This window comes from Dermacentor albipictus, unplaced genomic scaffold (genome assembly GCF_038994185.2).
Source record: "Dermacentor albipictus isolate Rhodes 1998 colony unplaced genomic scaffold, USDA_Dalb.pri_finalv2 scaffold_29, whole genome shotgun sequence".
NCBI lineage: Eukaryota > Metazoa > Arthropoda > Arachnida > Ixodida > Ixodidae > Dermacentor > Dermacentor albipictus.
In genome coordinates this window covers 3,128,199-3,147,836 of record NW_027225583.1, presented here as the reverse complement: position 1 = coordinate 3,147,836, position 19,638 = coordinate 3,128,199, and the positions used below count along the sequence as shown (strand labels likewise).

Sequence of the window (19,638 nt, the reverse complement as noted above, 5' to 3'; positions counted from 1 at the left end):
GCGTGTAGACCTTGAAACTTTAGAAAAAAATAGTGGCAAGCCTCGCAGCGCCTGGCCGGGCACTGTCCTGGCTTCTGTTGTATGTGCCCATCTCATTTGCATTACAATGGCTTTCCCAAGTATCAATCAACTTGCTCAGTTTGTTTTGATGAGTGGTGCAAGGACTATTTATTTCTGCTATCAGTGAGTCCGGGCATTCTGCTGGCAAAATTAGAAAATGTGGAATGCAAATATGTATTGGGCGCTGTGGTGCGAGTGGTTGAGCTTGTGCGACGTGATGGCCGTGGCTGTATAGGTGTGAGGTTCATGCCACTGTACTGGAAAAGAAAAACAAAACATTGAGAAATACATTCGGAAAGGCTTTAATCTTGCACTGCATGGTATTGTCACATTACAGTAACTGAAGAATAGAACTGCTAAAACCGTTAAAGATGACATTATTTATTGGGTGAACCTTTGCCCACCAAAAAAGCAGCATTGTATGGTGAGCAGTCGTCTGTATTCGAAATCTCATCCACAAGTCAAATTTGTTCGCTATTTATACATAGCTCTTCGTACATTAGTGTTATAGTTAGCTCTCGCATACGTTCCAGAATTTGCACCACTTTTCACTTTGCGCACTTAATCTGAAGGCTCTCAAATTGGCGACAACACCAGAGAAAGTTACGATATAGGAAGTTGGTCTTGTACTGAGCGATAACTTTGTAACAGTGGTTAGCCAGTGAAAAATAGTCTCCAGGAAAAGATAAACAGTGAACACATGTTGATGCCCCCCTCTTAAAAAAACATCGTCCCAATGCTGCAAGCAGAACACGAATGCAGAAAAATAAAAATGTATAAGAAAAGCACACTAACAAAGCAAATAAGAATGTTTCTACAGTGCATCAGCACACGTAGAACAGCTTAGGATGCACTGCGCGGATGACTTCAGGTGGCGTACAGCGCCGCTGCGATTGCGCGACGCCTTCGGGCAGGACCTTGCAGTCCTACAGCAAAACGTCTGGGTATCATGTTCAACCCTAAATAATGTCGCAGCATCTTTTCACTGAGTTCATGCCAGCGTATTGGTGTTGAAATCCTGATGCTATCGCCAGGCTGGTATTTCAGATACTGTCAAAGATTAAATGTAGTATGTATGTCCTTTGCTGGTTCTTGATGCTTAGGCAGGCCAGTTGCTAGGCTTTTCCAATGCACTGGAGGTAGGCAGCGACGTCAAGATGTAGTCTTCGACACTGATGTTTGGCAGCATGGTACGTGTCAAGCGTCATCGTTGGCTTGCTTCTGCAAGCCAGCCTGAACGATGTCGTCTGCATTGTTTGTTGTACTCCCGTGTTGTAAGCAAATGTTATACGGAAGAACGGCATCCATTATGTTACATTGACCACGTCTTGTGGTTGGTTTAATATTGAGGCGTTCAGTAAGGCCACTCTTCTGCGGGTGGTAGGCGGTTGTCCTGAAGTCATTTGTGCAGCCATATCACAAGCTCACTTGAGCAAACTCTGTTGTAGTTGACATTTCTCTGTTGGTGATGAGGACTTCTAGGGCACCATATCGTAGCAGGGTGTTCTCAATGAAGAATTCCGCTTTGACTGCAGTACCTTTGGGCAGGACTTTTATTTCAATGTGGCGGTCTAAGGTAGTCGGTAGCCATGATGTGGATGTTGACGTCGAAATTAAGGCGAATAAAGGCACAAAAAAAATTCATCGACGATTGCATACTCCTTAATCTGAAATTTGAACACAGCTCTACTATATGCATTTCGATTTCGCGATGTATTGAGGCAAAGAATTTTAGAGGGACATGTAGCAGAGTCGGCAATTGTCGAAAATCTGATCTGCGGGTCAAGAGTGTCTGCTTTTATACATGACTCGTCCAAGGTCCCAGTGTAATCGTTAGTGCCACGGGGCTTCCAGAAAGTAGTGCACAATTCGCGTTGTGTGTACAATTAGATTGCAAAACAATTGCAAACCATGGCAATCAAAACAAGCGCGAGTGAGACTAAACCAAGCAAACCAAACAAGCATGAGTGGAGCTGACGCAAGCAGGCGATAGCACGAAACGAGCAGCCCGGCTGGAACCAGATACAAGCATGCATCGAGCGGGTCCGCATAACACCAGTTTTCTGCAAGCGCATCGCTGAAGGCACCACTCTTATTGGTCTCCACCGTTCATAGCTCACATCTTTCATCTCCGACTCTGGGTTCGCCCTTTCATCTTTCCCTGTGCTCGCTCGCTTGGTTACGCCACCAACGCTCGCCGCAGGATCACGCACCTAAGAGCTGTGCTCTAAAGGTGCATTTAATGAAGCCGTAAGAATGTTTGAAACTACAAGCACGAACGTTGGACGTATCGATGTGCAAACCACCATTCCCCATGCCAACTGAAAACAATAGCAGCGCCAGAGTTGATTCCCTCTAGCAACGAGCAAAAAGCAGTGCTAAACAACAGGACGAAGAGAAGGATGCAGACCACTTCGTCCTGTCATTCGGAGAGAGGAGGTTGTCAAAGACAAGGTTCAGACAGCCTTCTCTGCGTCCTGTCGTTTAGCGCTGTTTGCTGCTCGTGATCATGAACAAACCAGCCCAAATGCGTTCCCTTCTTCAGCCCTCTAGTAATTTTAGCAGGACACTCTATGATACCTCTACTCTCCAAAACGTTTCGCGATGAACGTTGGTATTGAAAGAAGCTTGCCTCTGCTGGGACCTCTTGGAATAGAGCGAAAGTAAATGGGTGGCGCATCTATACAGATTCCCTTTGCCATTGTCATCAACTGTAGTCCAGAGTTCCGTGTCAGCCTCTTCATTTTTATTTTATTGTTTATTTATTTACTTATTTATTTATTTATTTATTTACCTATTTACTTATTTATTTCATCTGCAAGGAATATTGTTCATGCAGCAGCACCTGGTTTCTTGGAAAGTTGCTACGCTGTGAAAAAATTGGCAGTTTTGCCCAAAGGTCGAAGCACTGACAGCGATGGCAAGGGTTAACTTTCCGTTTGAACTACGCAGTGATCTCACTATGCGCCAGTGTAACTTTATGGGGATGTGACGTACGCGCATACGCCAAAGTTTCACACCCTTGAAAGCTTTAACATGCTATGTAGGGTCTGTAATGGCATCGCACGGGTGCCATTGTGCTGCTCATGAAGAGCGAATTGCATCGCTTTCAGAGTGTGAGCATTAGCATTGTTTTGCACTTTCTAATAGTGTGAGAAGATTTGAAATAAAGGGCCATTCTGAATGAAATGTTTCATAACTTTGTTTGCCTGTTGCAATTCCAGAAAGATTCTTGGGAACATTTCTGTGAAAAAATTAAGACCTGGTATGAGCAACACTGGCGGTGAATTTACATATCTCACCCGAGGAAGTAACTGGTGTGATGGCAACCTTGGATGTTTTTACCTTGCATACAAATATCTCAACCTACAATTGAAGTGCTTTTCTTCAGGCAAAAAATAAATCGGGTTAAATTATGTGAGGTGCATGTTTGGCACAAAACACCCTTTTATCTTGGAAAGCATATTTAGCACCAGCGAACAAGGACAGAAGGGAGACGACAGCGATAGCGCATTGTGGAGGGAGACGACACCACAATGCGCTATCGCTGTCGTCTCCCTTCTTTCCTTGTTCGCTGGTGCTAAGTATGCTTTCCAAGTCAGTTTGCCAACATGCCCAACAAATGGCAACCCTTTTATCACCCCAAAATTAAATAGTGCACTAAGGGTGTTCTGCTAGTGACTATCCCCATTTGCGTAATTTTCAGGGAAACCATGGATGCAAAAAGGGTGTTCCGACACCGAATTCACCCTAGAGGGTGTAAATTTCCTTAGTTTGATGGTGAGGTCCTATTTCCCACGAGAATTTCCTTTGTTTTAATAAGTAGGCTTCGAAACTGTCGCACGATAGTTATTTCCCCTCTTATGTCCGAGACCCATGCCTGAGACAGACAGACAGACAGAGAGACAATGAACTTTTATTGAGATCCTGAGGGACTAGCCGGCGGAGACCCGTTGGGGTCCCCGGCTCGCCGCTTGCTGCTCCCTTGTCGGAATCGGGAGGCCAAGCCTCACCGCTCTTTCACGCCAGAGATTTCATGCCTGAGATTCTAGCTTAATAAATGCGGCGCACTTGCCGGGTATCGCCACGCTGCTAGATGAAACGTCTGCAAGGCAGACGTTTCAGGATTAAGTGCTCATCTGGACAAGTTGGGACTTGCGAATCCACAGTAGCCTTCAGTGCGGAATACACACAGGGAAAAAAAGATAAGCACGGTAAACGCAGACGGAGTGTTGAAAGCAACACTATAACATCATTTACACCTTTAAAATTGAATAAGGTGTAAATCTGTCTATAATCCACCCCATTAGAACCAAGAAATGGTGTAAGTGTGCGAGTAGTAGACAGGTTGACACCTTTTTTTAGTTTGTAAGGGTGTGAATTACAGTGTATACTACATATTTTTTTAAGGTTTCTAGAAATTGGGGAATCTAGATGACCGGATTTAACACGAACGCTTTGCTAAATGTGCGCGACACATCCGGGTAATTTTTTTCTTTCTGAAAAGGATGCTTGTATACTAACCACGAACACGTTGTCCAACTGGAAGTTGCGACCGATGCCGATGGCTCTGACCTGCCCCTTATCATTCGGATTGACTCTACCGTCGTCGTTCTTGATGAAGCGCGAGATGACCCAGGGCGCCTGCCATGTCGAATCGGCCAGGGAGATGGTGATCCTGGTGCCGCAGAATTTAAGCACCAGCCAACCCTGGTGGTCGAACGGCGCACCCTCCAGTTCGGCAGCCAGCTTGCCACCGTAGAACACGGCAATCCTGCACAGTATTCATCATAGTCACTGAAACCTGTCGGATCCACAGCGTTTAATTCCTGCAAAAATAAATCACTGGAGGGAGCAGTCCGTGGCACTGTCTATGGAAGTTGCAAGCCTGCTGGTTCTACCAGAATGGGAACGACTGCATAAGGTCCTTACAAATTTGTAGCGACCGTATGTATGCATGGATTTGCCTAAGCTTTACCGTTATTACTTCGAAAAGTCTCGAGTTAAAAAAAATTGTGATAATTTTGAACGAAATCTCGCGTTATATATGCAGCAACTCTCAATGACTATGCAAGTGCACGGATACTTCTATAGCCTTTGCTTCTAGAGAAAAAAAAAATTCGTGCCGCACCATTTATACATGGTGGCGGAATAGCCAGCGAAGCTGTTTAAGCCGTTAGGTTTCCCCATTATAAATCATACAGTCACACAAACGTCTACATGTAATTCTTTATTTATCTTATTTCGAAACGATTCTGATCACAGCTGGGTCTTCGGCCGTGCGCACAATACGTGGTCTTCCCACTTTTCCCAATTTCGTTGGGAGTTGCAACTGTTGCAGTGGTCTACCTCTGCAAATGCACAATCCGGCTCTCAGGCACCGCGGCGCAGATCCCCGTGTTTTCCCGCCGCAAATGCCGCGCTGTTGTATACACGACAGCAGACGTAGGCGGCAGCAGCGGCTGCCAGCACGGGTGCACTCCCCCGCTGCGTAGGCGCGGCGCACGGTGAAATCGGATGTCCTTTCTTCTGCGCCGTACTATCATCCGTTATCTTTTTTTTTGTTCACTTTACGGACGTTAGCCAGCCCAGATAACGCCTCCCCCCCCCCCTCTTCGAGGCTTCATTCTTCATTCATACAGGTCCGTCACGTAAACAGCTTCGTTGTAAACCAGGATTTGCTTCGAAATTCAGGCGAAGGAAAGCACGTGAAACGTATTAAAGCCACGAGAGCTTCCGCATCCACAACCATGAAGATCGGACAAATCTGTATACTAACCCTAATTGCGTGAAAGATCATGTGCGTGCTGCTGACAATGTGTATGTGCATTAGGGCGCAGAAATGACGTAACCAGACTAAAATTCCTTGATAATTTCAAAGTGCCACACCTCTTGAACTGTGCTGCCAACGCGCGACCTCCTCGCTCGTGGCGCGTCATCTCAAGTTCCCACCGCGGGAACCGGTTTTGCGCCCGTTTTCTGCACGGTGATTGGTCTTCCTGCCGTTGCCCTTGGAAACGCGCGGATATTGCGTATCGCTTGTGTTTTAAGCAAGACATGCTTTTAGCTCCCGTTGGCGGCGCCCTTCAAGTGACCTTGAGCCAAAAGCCAGAGTCGTTACCCGGGCACTCAAGACGAGAACGGAGCGAGAACATCCGGGCATCGTTGTGCGCCATTGTCTGATGGAAAGAGAACTTGGCACCTGGAGGTGCCGCGTCCCAGAGCTTGCATGTACTCATCAACCCAACATCATTCGGTACATTGACCCCGGCGCTCTCGCTATACCCGGGTTGACTGGGCAGTGGGTTCAAAGGCCCGCACGTAGAGGGCAGGCGAGAGAGGGTTCCCCTGCCGTACACCACGTCCCACAATGAATGCCTCCCAGAGGCGATCCTGTATGGGAACAGTAGAAGCCGGTCGAGAATACAGAGCTTGGACCATCTGCCGAAAACCCACACTAAAGCCAGCCTCTTCCAAAACCCGCAACAGGTACCTATGGCATCGAGAGCCTTCTCCTGATCGAAGTAGCACAGAATACCTGGAAGTTTACTGGCACTTGTCCACAGGAGAAGGTCCCTGACTGCTAAACCGTGAAGCTGAGTGGAACGTCCCTGGACACAACATGCCTGGTAGGGACCCAAAACAGTGTCGAGTACTGGAGTGCGTCGCATACACGGGCACTTTGCTATGAGCTTGTAATCGCATTTCGGAAGTCTGATTGGACGCGAAGCTCTTGGATCGGTGCTTCTCGACTCATCCTTACAAAGGAGAGTGATTAGCCCCTCTCTCTGAGACGCTGACAGAGTCGCTTCACTGAGTAGCCTGTTCGCCAATGATGCGAACGGCTTCCCTAACAGTGTCCAAAGCTTCACATACAATTCAACTGTCAGACAATCGGATGCTCGACTGCGATTATGCTTCAAAGACTTCAAAGCCGAGAATAGCTCGCCCTCGACTAAGTCTGAGTCGCAGACTTCCAGCGGCTCAGCTGGTGAAACGAATGGAAAGACAGCTGGAGTGGCAGCTGGTTCGGCATATAAGTTCGTGGAAAACTGCCTCGCCAGTGCAAGAACTCCATCTGGTGAATCGACTATGCTTCCGTCACTTGGATCTACTAGGAAAGAGAGAGTTGTGCTCTTCGTTGAAAGATATCTACGTAGGACATTTCTGCTGCACCACGCTTCCGTTTCCGACTGCTGTGCTCGGGTTGTGGCTCTCAAGTCATCCCAGTGTCGCTGCAGGAGAATCCGAAGTTCCTTTCGGAGTGAGGCCAGCGCCGGAGCAACACCAGGCCCGCAGGACAGTGGCTCCGAGAGCAGGATGGATAGTTGGGCGTGTTGGTTAAGCATGATCTGAAGTGAAGGCGCTAAAATGACGGAGGACACCCTGTGTGTCACCCTGCGCCCTGTGTGTGTGTGTGTTTCTTCTTTGTTCTCCGTCATTTTAGCGCCTTCACTTCAGAGCAGGAGGATCGCGTCGGAGACGATTTTATTCTCGCGTTCTTCGCGCGCTCGACAGAAGACCTGAAGCACTCGCACACTCTGGCCATCACGTCATCCCGTTCTGTGCCATCTAGATTCTCTCTGTTGTGCAGCGATCGAAAGAGAATGGATGATACCTCTGCGGTTGCTTGCCTGTCCTCTAAGAGCCGTGAATTTAGATGCCATGGTCTCTTCCCTTGCGAGACTGTAGTCGAATCGGCGAACCGCAGAATTAGGAAGCAGTGGTCGCTAAGAGCAGAAGGAACCAACCATGAAGAATGCATACCAGAAGCCAGTGACGATGATACGTAAAAACGATCGACGCCGCTCTGCATGCCCCTTCCTGTCCAAGTCATGCGACATCTAGCGGCGAGTACAGGGAATATTGCACGAAGGTCGGAGAAGACATTCCGTCCGTAGCCTCCGTAGCCATAGTACTGCTATCGGGTGTGCTGGTAAACTACGGAGCCGCCACCTAAAAAACTCCGCACGGCCAAGCAATTTTGCTGCGTTTTGTAGTGTTGATCAAGCAGATGGAAAGACGAAGTCTTTCCTGGTGCACCATGTTGCGCAAATGTTTGTTAATATTGTAAGCAGATACTTCGGCTTCTTCTTTCTCGTTTGTTTCTCTAGAAGAGCAACAACGGGCAAAACTCGCTGTAATACCCACAGCTATAAGCGAAGCAGCGCTTAACTCGCACATATCTTGAATGTTAAATAGGTAACAGAAGTTTTCCGAACGCAAAAATGTAGCGAGGCAGATTCGCCACATCCTTTTCGCGTGCATGCCGAAGTACTTCTCGCCATAAAAGCGCAAAGCTCGCTCTTTAGACTGGGGATAGCGTGCAGAGTTCTCGCCTACGCCAAACGAAACAGCGCGCACTCGTGCGCATGCTCAGTGACGACAGCCGATCGCCCCGCTGTTAAAAAGCGCTTTCATATAGTCTGTCGTTTTTGGGCGAGGGGGCGAGCGTCACATGCGGTCAGTCACCGCTTAAGTCACGCTTAGTCACGCTACGCCGCTTGCGCTCTGCGCCAGCCGAAACACCCTTTTCGCGGAGCAGTTTGATCTAGAGAAACGAGATGGCGCTTTCGGCGGTGCGCCGCCACGTGGCCTCGGCAACAGCGCCCCAATACGAAACCAACCACTACCGCTTCCACCTTGCTTCTCTGCGATCAGCTGTCGGTAATGCAAGTGAGCTTTCGCTGACGCACTGTGCTCCAATCGTGCCGGATTGAACGACATGGAACGAAGACGCGCGTGCAGTTGGTAGCTGCAAAAATAGTGACTGGCATGTTAAGGAATGGAACGAGTCTGTGTGGCCAAGTTCGCGGACCGCTGCTGCAACTGTCCCGGTATACGTGTTACCGGCACTTCCGAGATGTGTACGACTTTCCTCGAGGATGCGGAACTTTGCTCATCCGCCAGTGATGTATCGCTACAGCCTTCAAAGGAAGTGCTTCAGCCCCGGAACGTCGGCAAGAGTGAGTACGGCTCGTTAAACAATGACAAAAGGGGTGGCGCCGCTTCCCGTCATAGTAAGTTCCGTGCACAGTATCTACACACATCTATACCCAAACTGGCACGGAAATTTACGCCCACTCTATCGCCAACGTGTCGATAAGTGAATGGATGCACACTTGAATGTATGCGCGCTGTATACGCAGAATAAATGAGTGACTACACCGATAGCGCACGAATGGTCGAAGCTGAGTGTTTCGTGACGGTCCACAAGACTAAGCGGGTTACTAGCGATAATACATCTTTGCTACGAGGTATTACTACGTACAACGCGTCCAATGACACTGCACTGCGCTTGCAAGTGCTCGCAGTACGCAGTGCTCGAGGTAACTAGGGCCCGGACTAGGGAACACAGCGGACGCATATCGCCCGTTGAAATTCTCAATCCCGGTGAAACGTGAAAAGTGAATGACAGCCAATGGGACAAAGTTGAGTTTCTTTCAACAGGTTTCCAAAATTTAGCGAAGGCTTCCTTTCGGCAAAGTCGGTTGTACCAGTGTAAATGCATCAGTCGTAAACGAATTGAACCAGTTGTAATGGAATAGGTGTGCACAGCGTCGGAACGCAGACTAGCTGTGCGCAGGTCAAACGCTGCAAAGCTTGAACGAGTGCTGTTTACACTTGCTTCTAAATTTCTTGCGAGCCAATAAACTGACAACTCGCCGCGTTGAATGAGGAAACAGCATCTTCTGTTTGTGCCGCCAAACTAAATCGTGCTATGAAAGCGATGTGTCGCTTCGCGGCGTAACATGAGTCATGATCAGCTTGAGACGTTCTGAGGCAGTCATAAATCCTGCTACCGAGCCCGCAGACAAAAGTACATCAGCGAGAATAACCCTGCTGCGCCTAAAGGATTAGCGACACTAATGCTGGGGCAGAAAAATATAAATGAACAGAAGCCAAATGAAGCTTAAGCGTACATCGCTATAACTCATCAAAGCGCCTGCCTAAACAAATTACATACTCTGTGATTTGAAATACCAGCGATATATATGAATTAATCAAAAAGAAAGCAATGACCTACTCGTCGGGAATAAATAACTCGACCCGAGTGAGGTGTTTTGATAATGGTATAGTATCAGTTACCTTTTCCCAATGCGAAAGTTTCTCATCCAAGTCACTCTTCGATGCGCGTCGTTTGCTTCTTTTAAGAAACAATGAAGTCATACATTGCTGTCTTTCCACCGCAATGACACGCATAATAGTGCAAAACAAAAGTATTTCGACATCGGTCTTTTTTCACTTCGGGCTTGTATACGCGGCGGTATCACGATGATTTGAGAACTACCAGGCGTTCAGCGCATGCCGTGATTGAAACCCGTTAAACTTCGTAAAGTAGCGCCGTGCTTTGAAGAATGCCGCCTCCTCCTCGCGCGCTCTGGCCGAGGTCAACGCCGCGTCGCTATTGGCCTAATAGCACCACGTGGGCTCTCGCGCCGAGCTTCAGCGCCATTATCGCTCGAAAAACGTCTGCGGAGTGGCGAGGAGCTTGTGTTTGTGCCGTTGCTACGCTCCAGCGGTGTAGGCGGCGCCACGGTCGAGGAGGGGGCGTGAAAGAGGAGAAACGAGGAGGAGTGAAGGCGGAGGAGGAGAATCTCGCTACTTTACGAAGTTTAAGGGGCTTTAGCTGTGATAGGACACCCTCTTTCGCTTCAAATCTGAACCTGAACCTGGATCGGCTGTTTTTCGGCGTGGCCGCTAGGTTGCGGGCATCTACTTGGAGTCGTAAAGCCCCTCAATTTTCCAAAAGTAGCGCCATTCTTAGATCTTTCCGCCACCCCGCTCACCCAGGCGCTTCCTCCTCCACTCCTCCTGTCGCCCCAGCCTCCTCCGCTCCCCCATTGGCCAATCTGTGTCACGTGAAAGCGGGCCCCGCGCTTTTGTATATTTTTTTCTTTCCGGCGCAGAGCAGGCGCCGCGCTTTTGTATATCTTTTCTTTCCAGCGCGCTGCGACCCCCAATCTTGGGCCTGCGACCCCCATTTTTTGGGCCTCCGCGACGAAGTACGGCAGGCGGTTTGAAGGAGCGCGGTAGTTTTATACAATGTGTTAGGGCCGAGTGCTTAATTGCGATGCCGTGCTGCTGCGCCTACGGTTGCCACAACAGACCCAGTGACGGCAAAAAGCTTTTTGTTTTACCATCCGCCGGGCGCAACGCAAAACGAAGAAAAGTGTGGATTCACAAGATCGGGCGGGCTGACTTCGAGCAAGTGGCAAAGAACGCGCGGCTTTGTTAAGTGACACGGCTCCTCCAACCTCTTCTTTTGACGCCCGTGTCAAAACGGGCCCGTGTCCAGTGCATTGGGGGTGCGTTAAAGAACCCCAGCTGCAAAAAAAAAAATTAATCCAGAGCCCCCATTATGGCGTGCCTTATGAGATCGTGGTGTTGGGATGTAAAAACCAAGAATCAACTTTTCTTCTGTCTTGTGTGCCTTGACTGTTCCAGTTAACGCAACACTGCTTCCTTGTGAAAACTTACAACGCAAAAGAATACAGACGCACGTAGTATACAGAGATAAAATTAGCACTTCAACAAAAGTGTTGCTGGTGCCAATGAGGGAGGGGGATAATTATTTTCTGAACCTCTTTCCAGTTGTCCCATCAAGTTCCTTCTTTCTTTTCTATCAAATTCTAACCATTTGCACTGTAATAAATAAATAACGATTTCATATGCTGGTAAGTTGTTAAAATTATCTATACCGCCTATGTGTGAAAACGTTGCTCATGGCCACCACAACCTGTGCATGAGCTACGTACATCTGTAAAAGGCGCGGAAAAGAAACGGCCCTGCTGCCAGGCATTGCTGACCGCAGACAGTCGGAATCTCTCACGCGCCGGCCGAACAAAAGCATCCTGCAGGTACGTAAATTAACCTACGAAACCACGTGCACATACTTTCGCGCTGTCAAAACCTGAAACTCTGGTAATTACTCGCGTGTCTGAGCACACCGCGTGCTTGTGTCGTGTTTCAGCAACACGAACTTTCAACGTGCGCGCGCTTTACGCCTTAAATACGCCTTGAATAATGGTGCTTTTCTCTATTTCTTCCGCAAATCCGACACGACATTCTTAAGGCCAGTTACCGACTGACAAAGCAAGATCTAGATTGAAAAAACTGCTCCGCAGGACTCGAACGAACTTTTCCGCGGATTTCCTCCCGTAGCGTGTTAGCCGTCGTCTGCTACGGCAGGCCCACTGCCGGCGGCGCCACCGTCGAGGCCGCGCCGAGCGGAGGAGGAGAGAAGTGAATGGCGCTACTTTGGGAGATTGAGGGGCTTTATGGAGTCGCGAATTGGTACACGACGTCAGCAATTTTTTTCTCGGTGTCATGACGTCGCGGTAATGTCGCTGACGTCAGCTCCGACATTTTGAAACCAGCTCTAACCTTACTGACATAGCCCAAGGTTCAACTTTTCATGTGCAAAATTTGACACCTCCAAACTCCGCTCTATGCGCGGGAAAGTTAATGCGAAGGCTTTTGACATCTTGGGATCTAACTTGTTCTTGGGCTTGTTGGTAGATAGTTCATGAAACCGGTGTGGCTCAAATAAAAACAAACACAAAACCGGACACCGGTTTTGTGTTTTTGTGTTTTGTGTCTTCATGTTTTTTTATATGCTGAGAAGGAAGCTTTCAGTTGTGAGTAGTTCACTATACCAAATAATTATTAACTACTATACCAATTATTTCTTTACCCTATAAACATATTGTTCTTTGTGCGTTTGCGATTGTATAGAATGACTAGGAATAAGGTGAAATTACTTGTCCTAATCCTTTTGCACAAGGAAAGCTGTTTAAGCTTTCTGGGGCTAATATCAATTTCAAATACCTTTCAAGTTCTCTTGACGTTCATACATAGTAAGTGTCAAGGTTTCAATGGCGGGAAGAGCGCGGTAGAGCGTCCACAACTTCGAGAATGTGTATGGACAGGACGCTGTTGGTAAAGCGTGTTCTTTCATTACTCTACATTTATTTAGAGGAAAAATATACCTTACTACACACGTGTAACCTTTTCCTAGAAAAAGAATGTGCTTACTTGTCGGTGGCGACAGAGCGTCCGTGGAATTTTCCGCTGAAGATGACCTCACCGCCTGTCCCAAGAAACACGAACGGTGGTAGAGTGTAATTATCGTCCTGCATTAAAAAGAAAAAAAAGGAAAAGGGGCGATTTTGACGGTAAATGGAAGAGAATTAGGTTAGGACGTTACGTCGCACATCTTTGAGGCTCCGCGGATAAATGATTAAACCTCGTTCAACACACTGCCACGGGTTGTTCGGGAGCTCCCTCGACACACACCTTGCCGCTTCGGGGAGCCAAGTGCAGTTGGCGGTGGTCCGGAACAGATCACCGCCAGTTCCACTATCAATATACGTAATGCGGGTGAGGGAACAAACGCGAGTTTCTGGTGTCTTAGTTGAAATCAAGAAAAAGAAATGGGTATGGGCTGGACATGTAATGAGGGGGGAAGGTAACCGATGGTCATTAAGGGTTACGGACTGGATTCCAAGGGAAGGGAAGCGTAGCGGAGGGCGCCAGAAAGTTAGGTGGGCGGATGAGATTAAGGAGTTTTCAGGGACAACATGGCCACAATTAGTACATGACCGGGGTAGTTGGAGCAGCATGGGATAGGTCTTTGCCCTGCAGTGGGCGTAATCAGGCTGATGATGATGATGATGATGATGATGATGATGGTATGTAATGCGTAGGGCGGACCATTAGAGTTACAGAATGGGTCCCGAGGGAAGGGAATGAGTGCAGTCGAGGACGGCAGAAAATTAGCTGGGGCGATGAAATGAGGAAATTTCAAACGAAAGTTGGAATCAGCTAGCGCAAGACAGGGTTACCCTGTCTAGAGGTCGCTGGAAGAGGCCCTTTCGCACTGGACATAAATATATGCTGATGATGGTAATAACGACGATGATGACAATTTATCTCGTGTCACCCGGCACCGCATATATATGACCCAGAAGAAAGGAAACTGAGGGTTCCGATTTAGTCATATCATAAGACGCCTACAAGCAAAGACACCGAGGACGTCCAGCATACGGAAAATTAATCGTGCCTATTAATTGAATTAAAGAAATAATAAAAGAATGGAAAATGAAAATGGGTGAGAAGACAACTGGTCGCAGGCGGACCGCGAACCCACGTCTTCGCATTTCGCGTGCGATACTATTACCATGGATGGATGGATGTTATGGGCTTCTCCTTTGGAACGGGTAGGTGGGTTGCGCCACCTAGCTCTTGCTATTATACTGCCTAATGTCCTACCTAGGTTATAAAAGAAAAAAAACCCACTATGAACTCTCACAACCAAATTTTCTGGCCCCCTATTGCGAACTTTGATATTGTAAGTCTCCGTTTTTTTTTGTCGTTTCCCTACTTTTCTTCCACCAATCTTCCAATCGCCTCTTACTAATCTCTATTGCGGACACGTTTAACATTCCACCGCTCTCGTTGAACCCAAGGTCTTCAAGGAGGCCAGTGGTGCCTAAATCGACCACTAGGCAGACGTCTTCACATTCTAATAAAACATGTTTCATCGTTTCCCTAGCTTTACCGCAGCAAGCACGTGCTTCTTCCTCCTTCTTACATCTCGCTTTGTAGGTGCGTGTTCTTAGGCATCCCTATCTCGCTTCAAAAAGTAATGAGCTTCCCTTTGAGTTATGATAAATTGTTTATTTCCTGATTTCGTTTTTTCCTCTTAAGTAGTTACTCATGGCAGGTTTCTTTTCCATTGCCGCCACACGAGATTATTTCAGCCTCTCTGACTTTCCGCTTGACGTTCGTTGTTGCTGTGTTGCCCACCCCGCAGGCCGCATACTTGCTGGTAAGCTTCCTAGTTCTTTTCCTCCACTGTGAATCAATATTTTTCCTGTACAGATGCATCAACACTCTCCGAGCCCATTTACTTTCTTCCGTATTGCTCATTCCTTCTTTATAATCAATTTTATTGCGAGCTTCCCTCATTTCAAAACTAGTCCAGCCCATGTCCCCCTTCACAGCTTCATTTTTAGTCTTCCCGTGAGCGCGCAATGTGAAACGTCCCACTGACCTTTGGTTCCCATCGAGTCCTGATTGTACGCCTGATTCAAAGCAAACAACCGTATTTCCAAACGTAAGTCCTGCAACCATTACATCTTTTCACATACCCCGGAGCACCTCGTACCTATTGCGCTCTGTGCTTCATTATGGTCGCATTTCTCATCCCCTTCACTGTTAATGTGTTTTCCTGTGTTTCCATGTATCTTTTGGCTTTGTTTATCCATACGCCAAGGTACTTATATTCTCTTACCCGAGGTATTTTCTGGCCCTGTAATACCACTGTCTGTTCACTGCTTTCATTGAATACCCTAACACCTGATTTTCTAACACTACCAGTTGAGTTACCGCGGCGCCGTCTGTCGGCGGCGGCTGCTGTAAATCGCGCCCACGTGACCCCCACGCGCTGCCTCAACGTTACTAGACTGCGCTGCCTCTCGCGTTATCCCGATCAGTGAAGCGGACGCGCCACACTTCGCTCTGTTTGGGAACGTGCTGCACGAGACAGATTGCCTGCGTCAGCCAGTATATCGCGAAATGAAAACACGTATAGAGTCGCTCTCAAGTTTCACATTCGGGAGTGTGCCGTAATCGTGGGTGAATTTTTTTTCATTGCCCAGTTACAAAGCCGCAAACTTGATACAGTGTCGTTTTCTGCAAATTTCAAGAATCAAATCAAGAACTCGCTTCCTACAGTCACTGGATTTTAGCTTTTCTTTTAACTGCACGAAACCTCATCGAAATGCGGTGCAGCGGTTGCCGAGAAAAATGATTTTCCCGTTCCCATGTATATATTGTTTCAAACATCACTTACAGCGTGTGCATAGACAGGGACCAAAAGAACGGCGAAGACAAGCTCTTGTCTTCGTCGTTCTTTTGGTCCCTCTCTACGTACCCGCTGTAAGTGATGCTTGAAACACTGGAATACCAACCAGCCCGTACCCAAACCCTTTCCATGTATATGGATATGAGCCTAGAAGTTAAAGCTTGCTCTTAACTTGAAGCCCATGCTTGACTAGTGTTCCCGTATACAGGGACACTATGCTTGATTAGATCTAGCTAGACGATGCCTGGCGTGAACGTATTCGAGTCGCTTATTGAGTCTCCTTCGGCGTGTTTAACGTTAGGCTTTGTTTTGACAGAGTCACGCATGGGGCATCAAGTAGAGATAAAGAAAGAAAGGAGCATAGACATACAATCACAGTCGGTCACGGTCGCCGCATATTGCCACTGTCGGTCACTGTCGCGCATGTCCGAGCACGTTACCACGGCATTGAGTGACCATGCGCAATTTCGCGAGCAAATTGTTCGTGCCGCTACAACACAGCCCTTCTCTCTAGCGCGCAAATGTCGAGAGAGTTTTAGATGTCGCTGCGGATGTCGTCACAAGAAAAAGAGGGGAGATTGCAGAAGTTCTAGAACGCAATTCTTAGTGAACGTAGACAACGTGTGAAGTTCTAAAGTGGACTCAATGAAAGAGCCTGGCCAACTCCTTCTATTTACTGTATTCGTGCAATTTTAATGAAAGGGGGGAGAAAGTAATCAGTTACTTTTTTAGGAATTGCAGAGTTACTTTCGTGAGACCGTAATCGGTAACTCTAGTCAATTACATTATCCAAAGTAATTTTCTTTGTAATCAGTTACTCTTTGTTTTCTGTAACATGCCTGACGAGAACGCAGCTCTTTCAGCGTATTCATAATCGTCACGAGCCTTTATTTCTTTTTATTTAGGTCCACTGCAGGACGAAGGCATCTCCCAGCGATCTCCAATTACCCCTGTCTTGTGCTAGCCTATACCAACTTGCGCCTACAAATTCCCTCGTTTCTTCATTCCACCTAATTATCCGCCTTGCTCGACTGCGCTTCCCTTCCCTTCATACCCGTTCTGTAGCTCTAGTTATTCACCGCTTATCTGCCCTACGCATTCCATGGTCTGCCCAGCTCCATTTTTTTCTCTTAATGTCCACTAGAATATCGGTTATATCGCCGTTTGCTATCTCATCCATATCGCTATCTTCCTGTCTCTTAACGTGACGCCTAACATTTTTCACTCCATCGATTTTTGCACGGCCCTTAACTTGTTCTCGAGCTTCTTTGTTAATCTCCAAGATTCTGCCCCATATGTTAGCACCGGTAGAACACAATGCTTCTACACTTTTCAGCGACAGGGGTAAGCCACCAGTCAGGATTTGGTGATGCCTGCCGTATGCACTCCAATCCATTTTTACTCATCTGTAAATTTCCTCCTCGTGGTCGGAGTCTTCTGTGAGCAATTGACCTATATAAACGCACTCCTGTACAGACTCTAGATACTGAGTGGCAATCCTGAATTCTTGTTCCCTTGCCAGGCTATTGAACGTTATTCTTGTCTTCTGCATATTAATCTTCAACCCCACTCTTACACTTTCTCGGTTAATTGGGCCTCAATCATTTGTTGTAATTCGTCCCCACTGTTGCTAAACTTGGCATCATCTGCCAACAGAAGGCTACTGAGATATTCGGCGTTGATCCTCACTCCTCTGCCTTCCCAGTGTAATAGCTTGGATTCTTCTTCTAAGCATGCAGTAAATAGCATTGGAGGGAGTGTGATTGTGTCTCGTCGCCTGACCCCCCCTTTTTTATAGGTATCTTTCTAGTTATGGAGAACCAAGGTAGCTGTGGAATCTTTTGCAGGTAGTTCCGAAGATATTTACGTATGGCTCCTGTACTCTTTTATCACTGAATGCCTCCATGACTGCTGGTATTTCTACTGAATCAAATGCCTTTTCATAAACTATGAACGCCATATAGAGAGGTTCGCGGATTTCTTAATTAACGGATGTAACCCATAGTAGAATATCCCTTCATGAAGCCAGACTGTTCTCTTGGTTGGTTGAAGTCGTGTTGATTGAAGATATACATACATATATACATACATGCATATGCAGAGTGTTTCTTTAGCGGCACCACATTTTTTAAACATCGCCTCTGGCAGTTGCCACAGTTTTAAGCCTTGATATAAATTACTCGATGAGATGGTCATTACTTCTGCGAGGAATCAAAATGGTTAATTGAATAATTAACATAATCATGCGCAATAACTTTTTAATCACTTTACGGCACCTGTTTCAATCTACGAGTTGTTTCTGGATCAATCTATACGAGTACGCAATGGCATATCGACACGAAACAAATTCTCAGGACTCCATTAATTTCGAGATAATAATTTTCAGTGTCCGACGAAATGCACTGGCATTCCAGTTACTTTTGTACTTCAATGCATAAAACAATGTTTCCTTTAAAAAAACGTAAGTTGAACAACAGCGCGTTTTTACCGCCCTCTGTCGGCGCATATCCCGAAACCAGTGCCGTCCTCAGAATCCGTTCAAAGTTGATAAGTCTCGCAAGCTCACTAGCCACAATTCGTAGATTGAAATATATGTGCCGTAAAGTAATTAAATAAAAGTTAATTAATCCAGTCGTGTTAATTATTCAACTAGAAATTTGGTTTCTTGTAGAAGTAATGGCTGCCTCATCGAGTATAGTTTAGCTCGAAGGTTATAATTGTGTTATCTGCCACATGCAATTTTTTACAGTTTGGTGGAGCTAAAAAGAACACCTTATATAAGAACAAATAATGGCATAACGAACTCCACAGCTCCTACAGCTGTAGCGCCATGTAGATTGTGTTGAATTACGACAATGTTTGATGACCATGACTATATCTTCTCACTATCGTAACTTTGATTTGTTACTCGCTTCTAACGCGTATGTTGCTTTCTAGCAATTCATGCTCTTGAAAAAGTGCGCGTTAGAACCGGGTAAATACAGCATGTGGTATTTCTTTTGGGGAGCCTATCAACGCTGTATACCCGAATTCGGGGCAGGTCACCCTTGACAAGGACGTACAGGGAGAAGTGAGCAAGTTGGCCGCTCACCTTGTTTTCGGAGATCTGTTCAAACATAACCTTAGGATCGTCGGAGACGTGGTGGAGCTCGTAGACCTTGAAGTTCATCATCTCGGTCGAGTTTGGGTCGTCGAAGAATGGCACGCCGTGCCTGAGGCGGGAGCACTCGACCATTGGTGAGCAGGGCACCTGCTCGTCTACCAGGTCTGAATTACCGTCAATGAACGCCTGAGACCATTTGTGAGGTGTTCGAAATACGCTGGCTTCCCAGTGAACGTTGCCAAAGACGATTCCTCTATAGCAGCGCGGGGCAGAATGAACTGAATGGAATGGTAAAACGAATGGCATCCGACCTGAACCACTGCACGACGCTAAAAAAAGAAGCCCCTTATACTAGCAGTGGCGTAGCTAGGTCATCTGGCACCCGGGGCCCATAGATCTTCTGTCGCCTACCCTCCCCCCCCCCCCCCCCTCCCCGGGTGTAGTCGTATGCTTGCGTGCGCAAGCGCTTGTCCTTGTCCGCCTTTCTTGTTTCCGTGTTTTATCGCGCTAAGTTAGTACTTCAAGTAGTCGAGGAAGGCGAGGATATCGAAAATTTCCGGCTGTCTTGAGACGTATATGACAGCCACCACTGACTCCTTGCACC

The 19,638-nt window shown here is 47.2% G+C and overlaps 2 protein-coding genes across 3 annotated transcripts in view; one reads left to right on the top strand and one right to left on the bottom strand.

Moving 5' to 3' along the window:
• LOC139052697 (uncharacterized) lies at positions 1-19,212 on the bottom strand. Of its 2 annotated transcripts, none has more exons than XM_070529744.1 (4): positions 19,023-19,212; positions 13,099-13,196; positions 4,585-4,834; positions 1-317 (listed from the first exon to the last, which is right to left on the bottom strand). In XM_070529744.1, the coding sequence occupies exons 1-4, from the start codon at positions 19,164-19,166 to the stop codon at positions 165-167; spliced, it is 645 nt and encodes a 214-aa protein (XP_070385845.1). In that variant the 5' UTR covers positions 19,167-19,212; the 3' UTR covers positions 1-164. The 2 variants fall into 2 exon arrangements, with proteins under 2 accessions (XP_070385845.1, XP_070385846.1); XM_070529745.1 differs by lacking the exon at positions 1-317 and adding an exon at positions 4,042-4,233.
• Positions 8,702-19,638, top strand: part of LOC139052699 (uncharacterized) — a 63,354-nt gene continuing 52,417 nt past the window's right edge. The window contains exon 1 of the mRNA XM_070529747.1: positions 8,702-9,026. Coding sequence (XP_070385848.1) covers positions 8,846-9,026 — 181 coding nt within the window. The 5' untranslated portion in view covers positions 8,702-8,845. The remainder of the gene's footprint in view (positions 9,027-19,638) is intronic.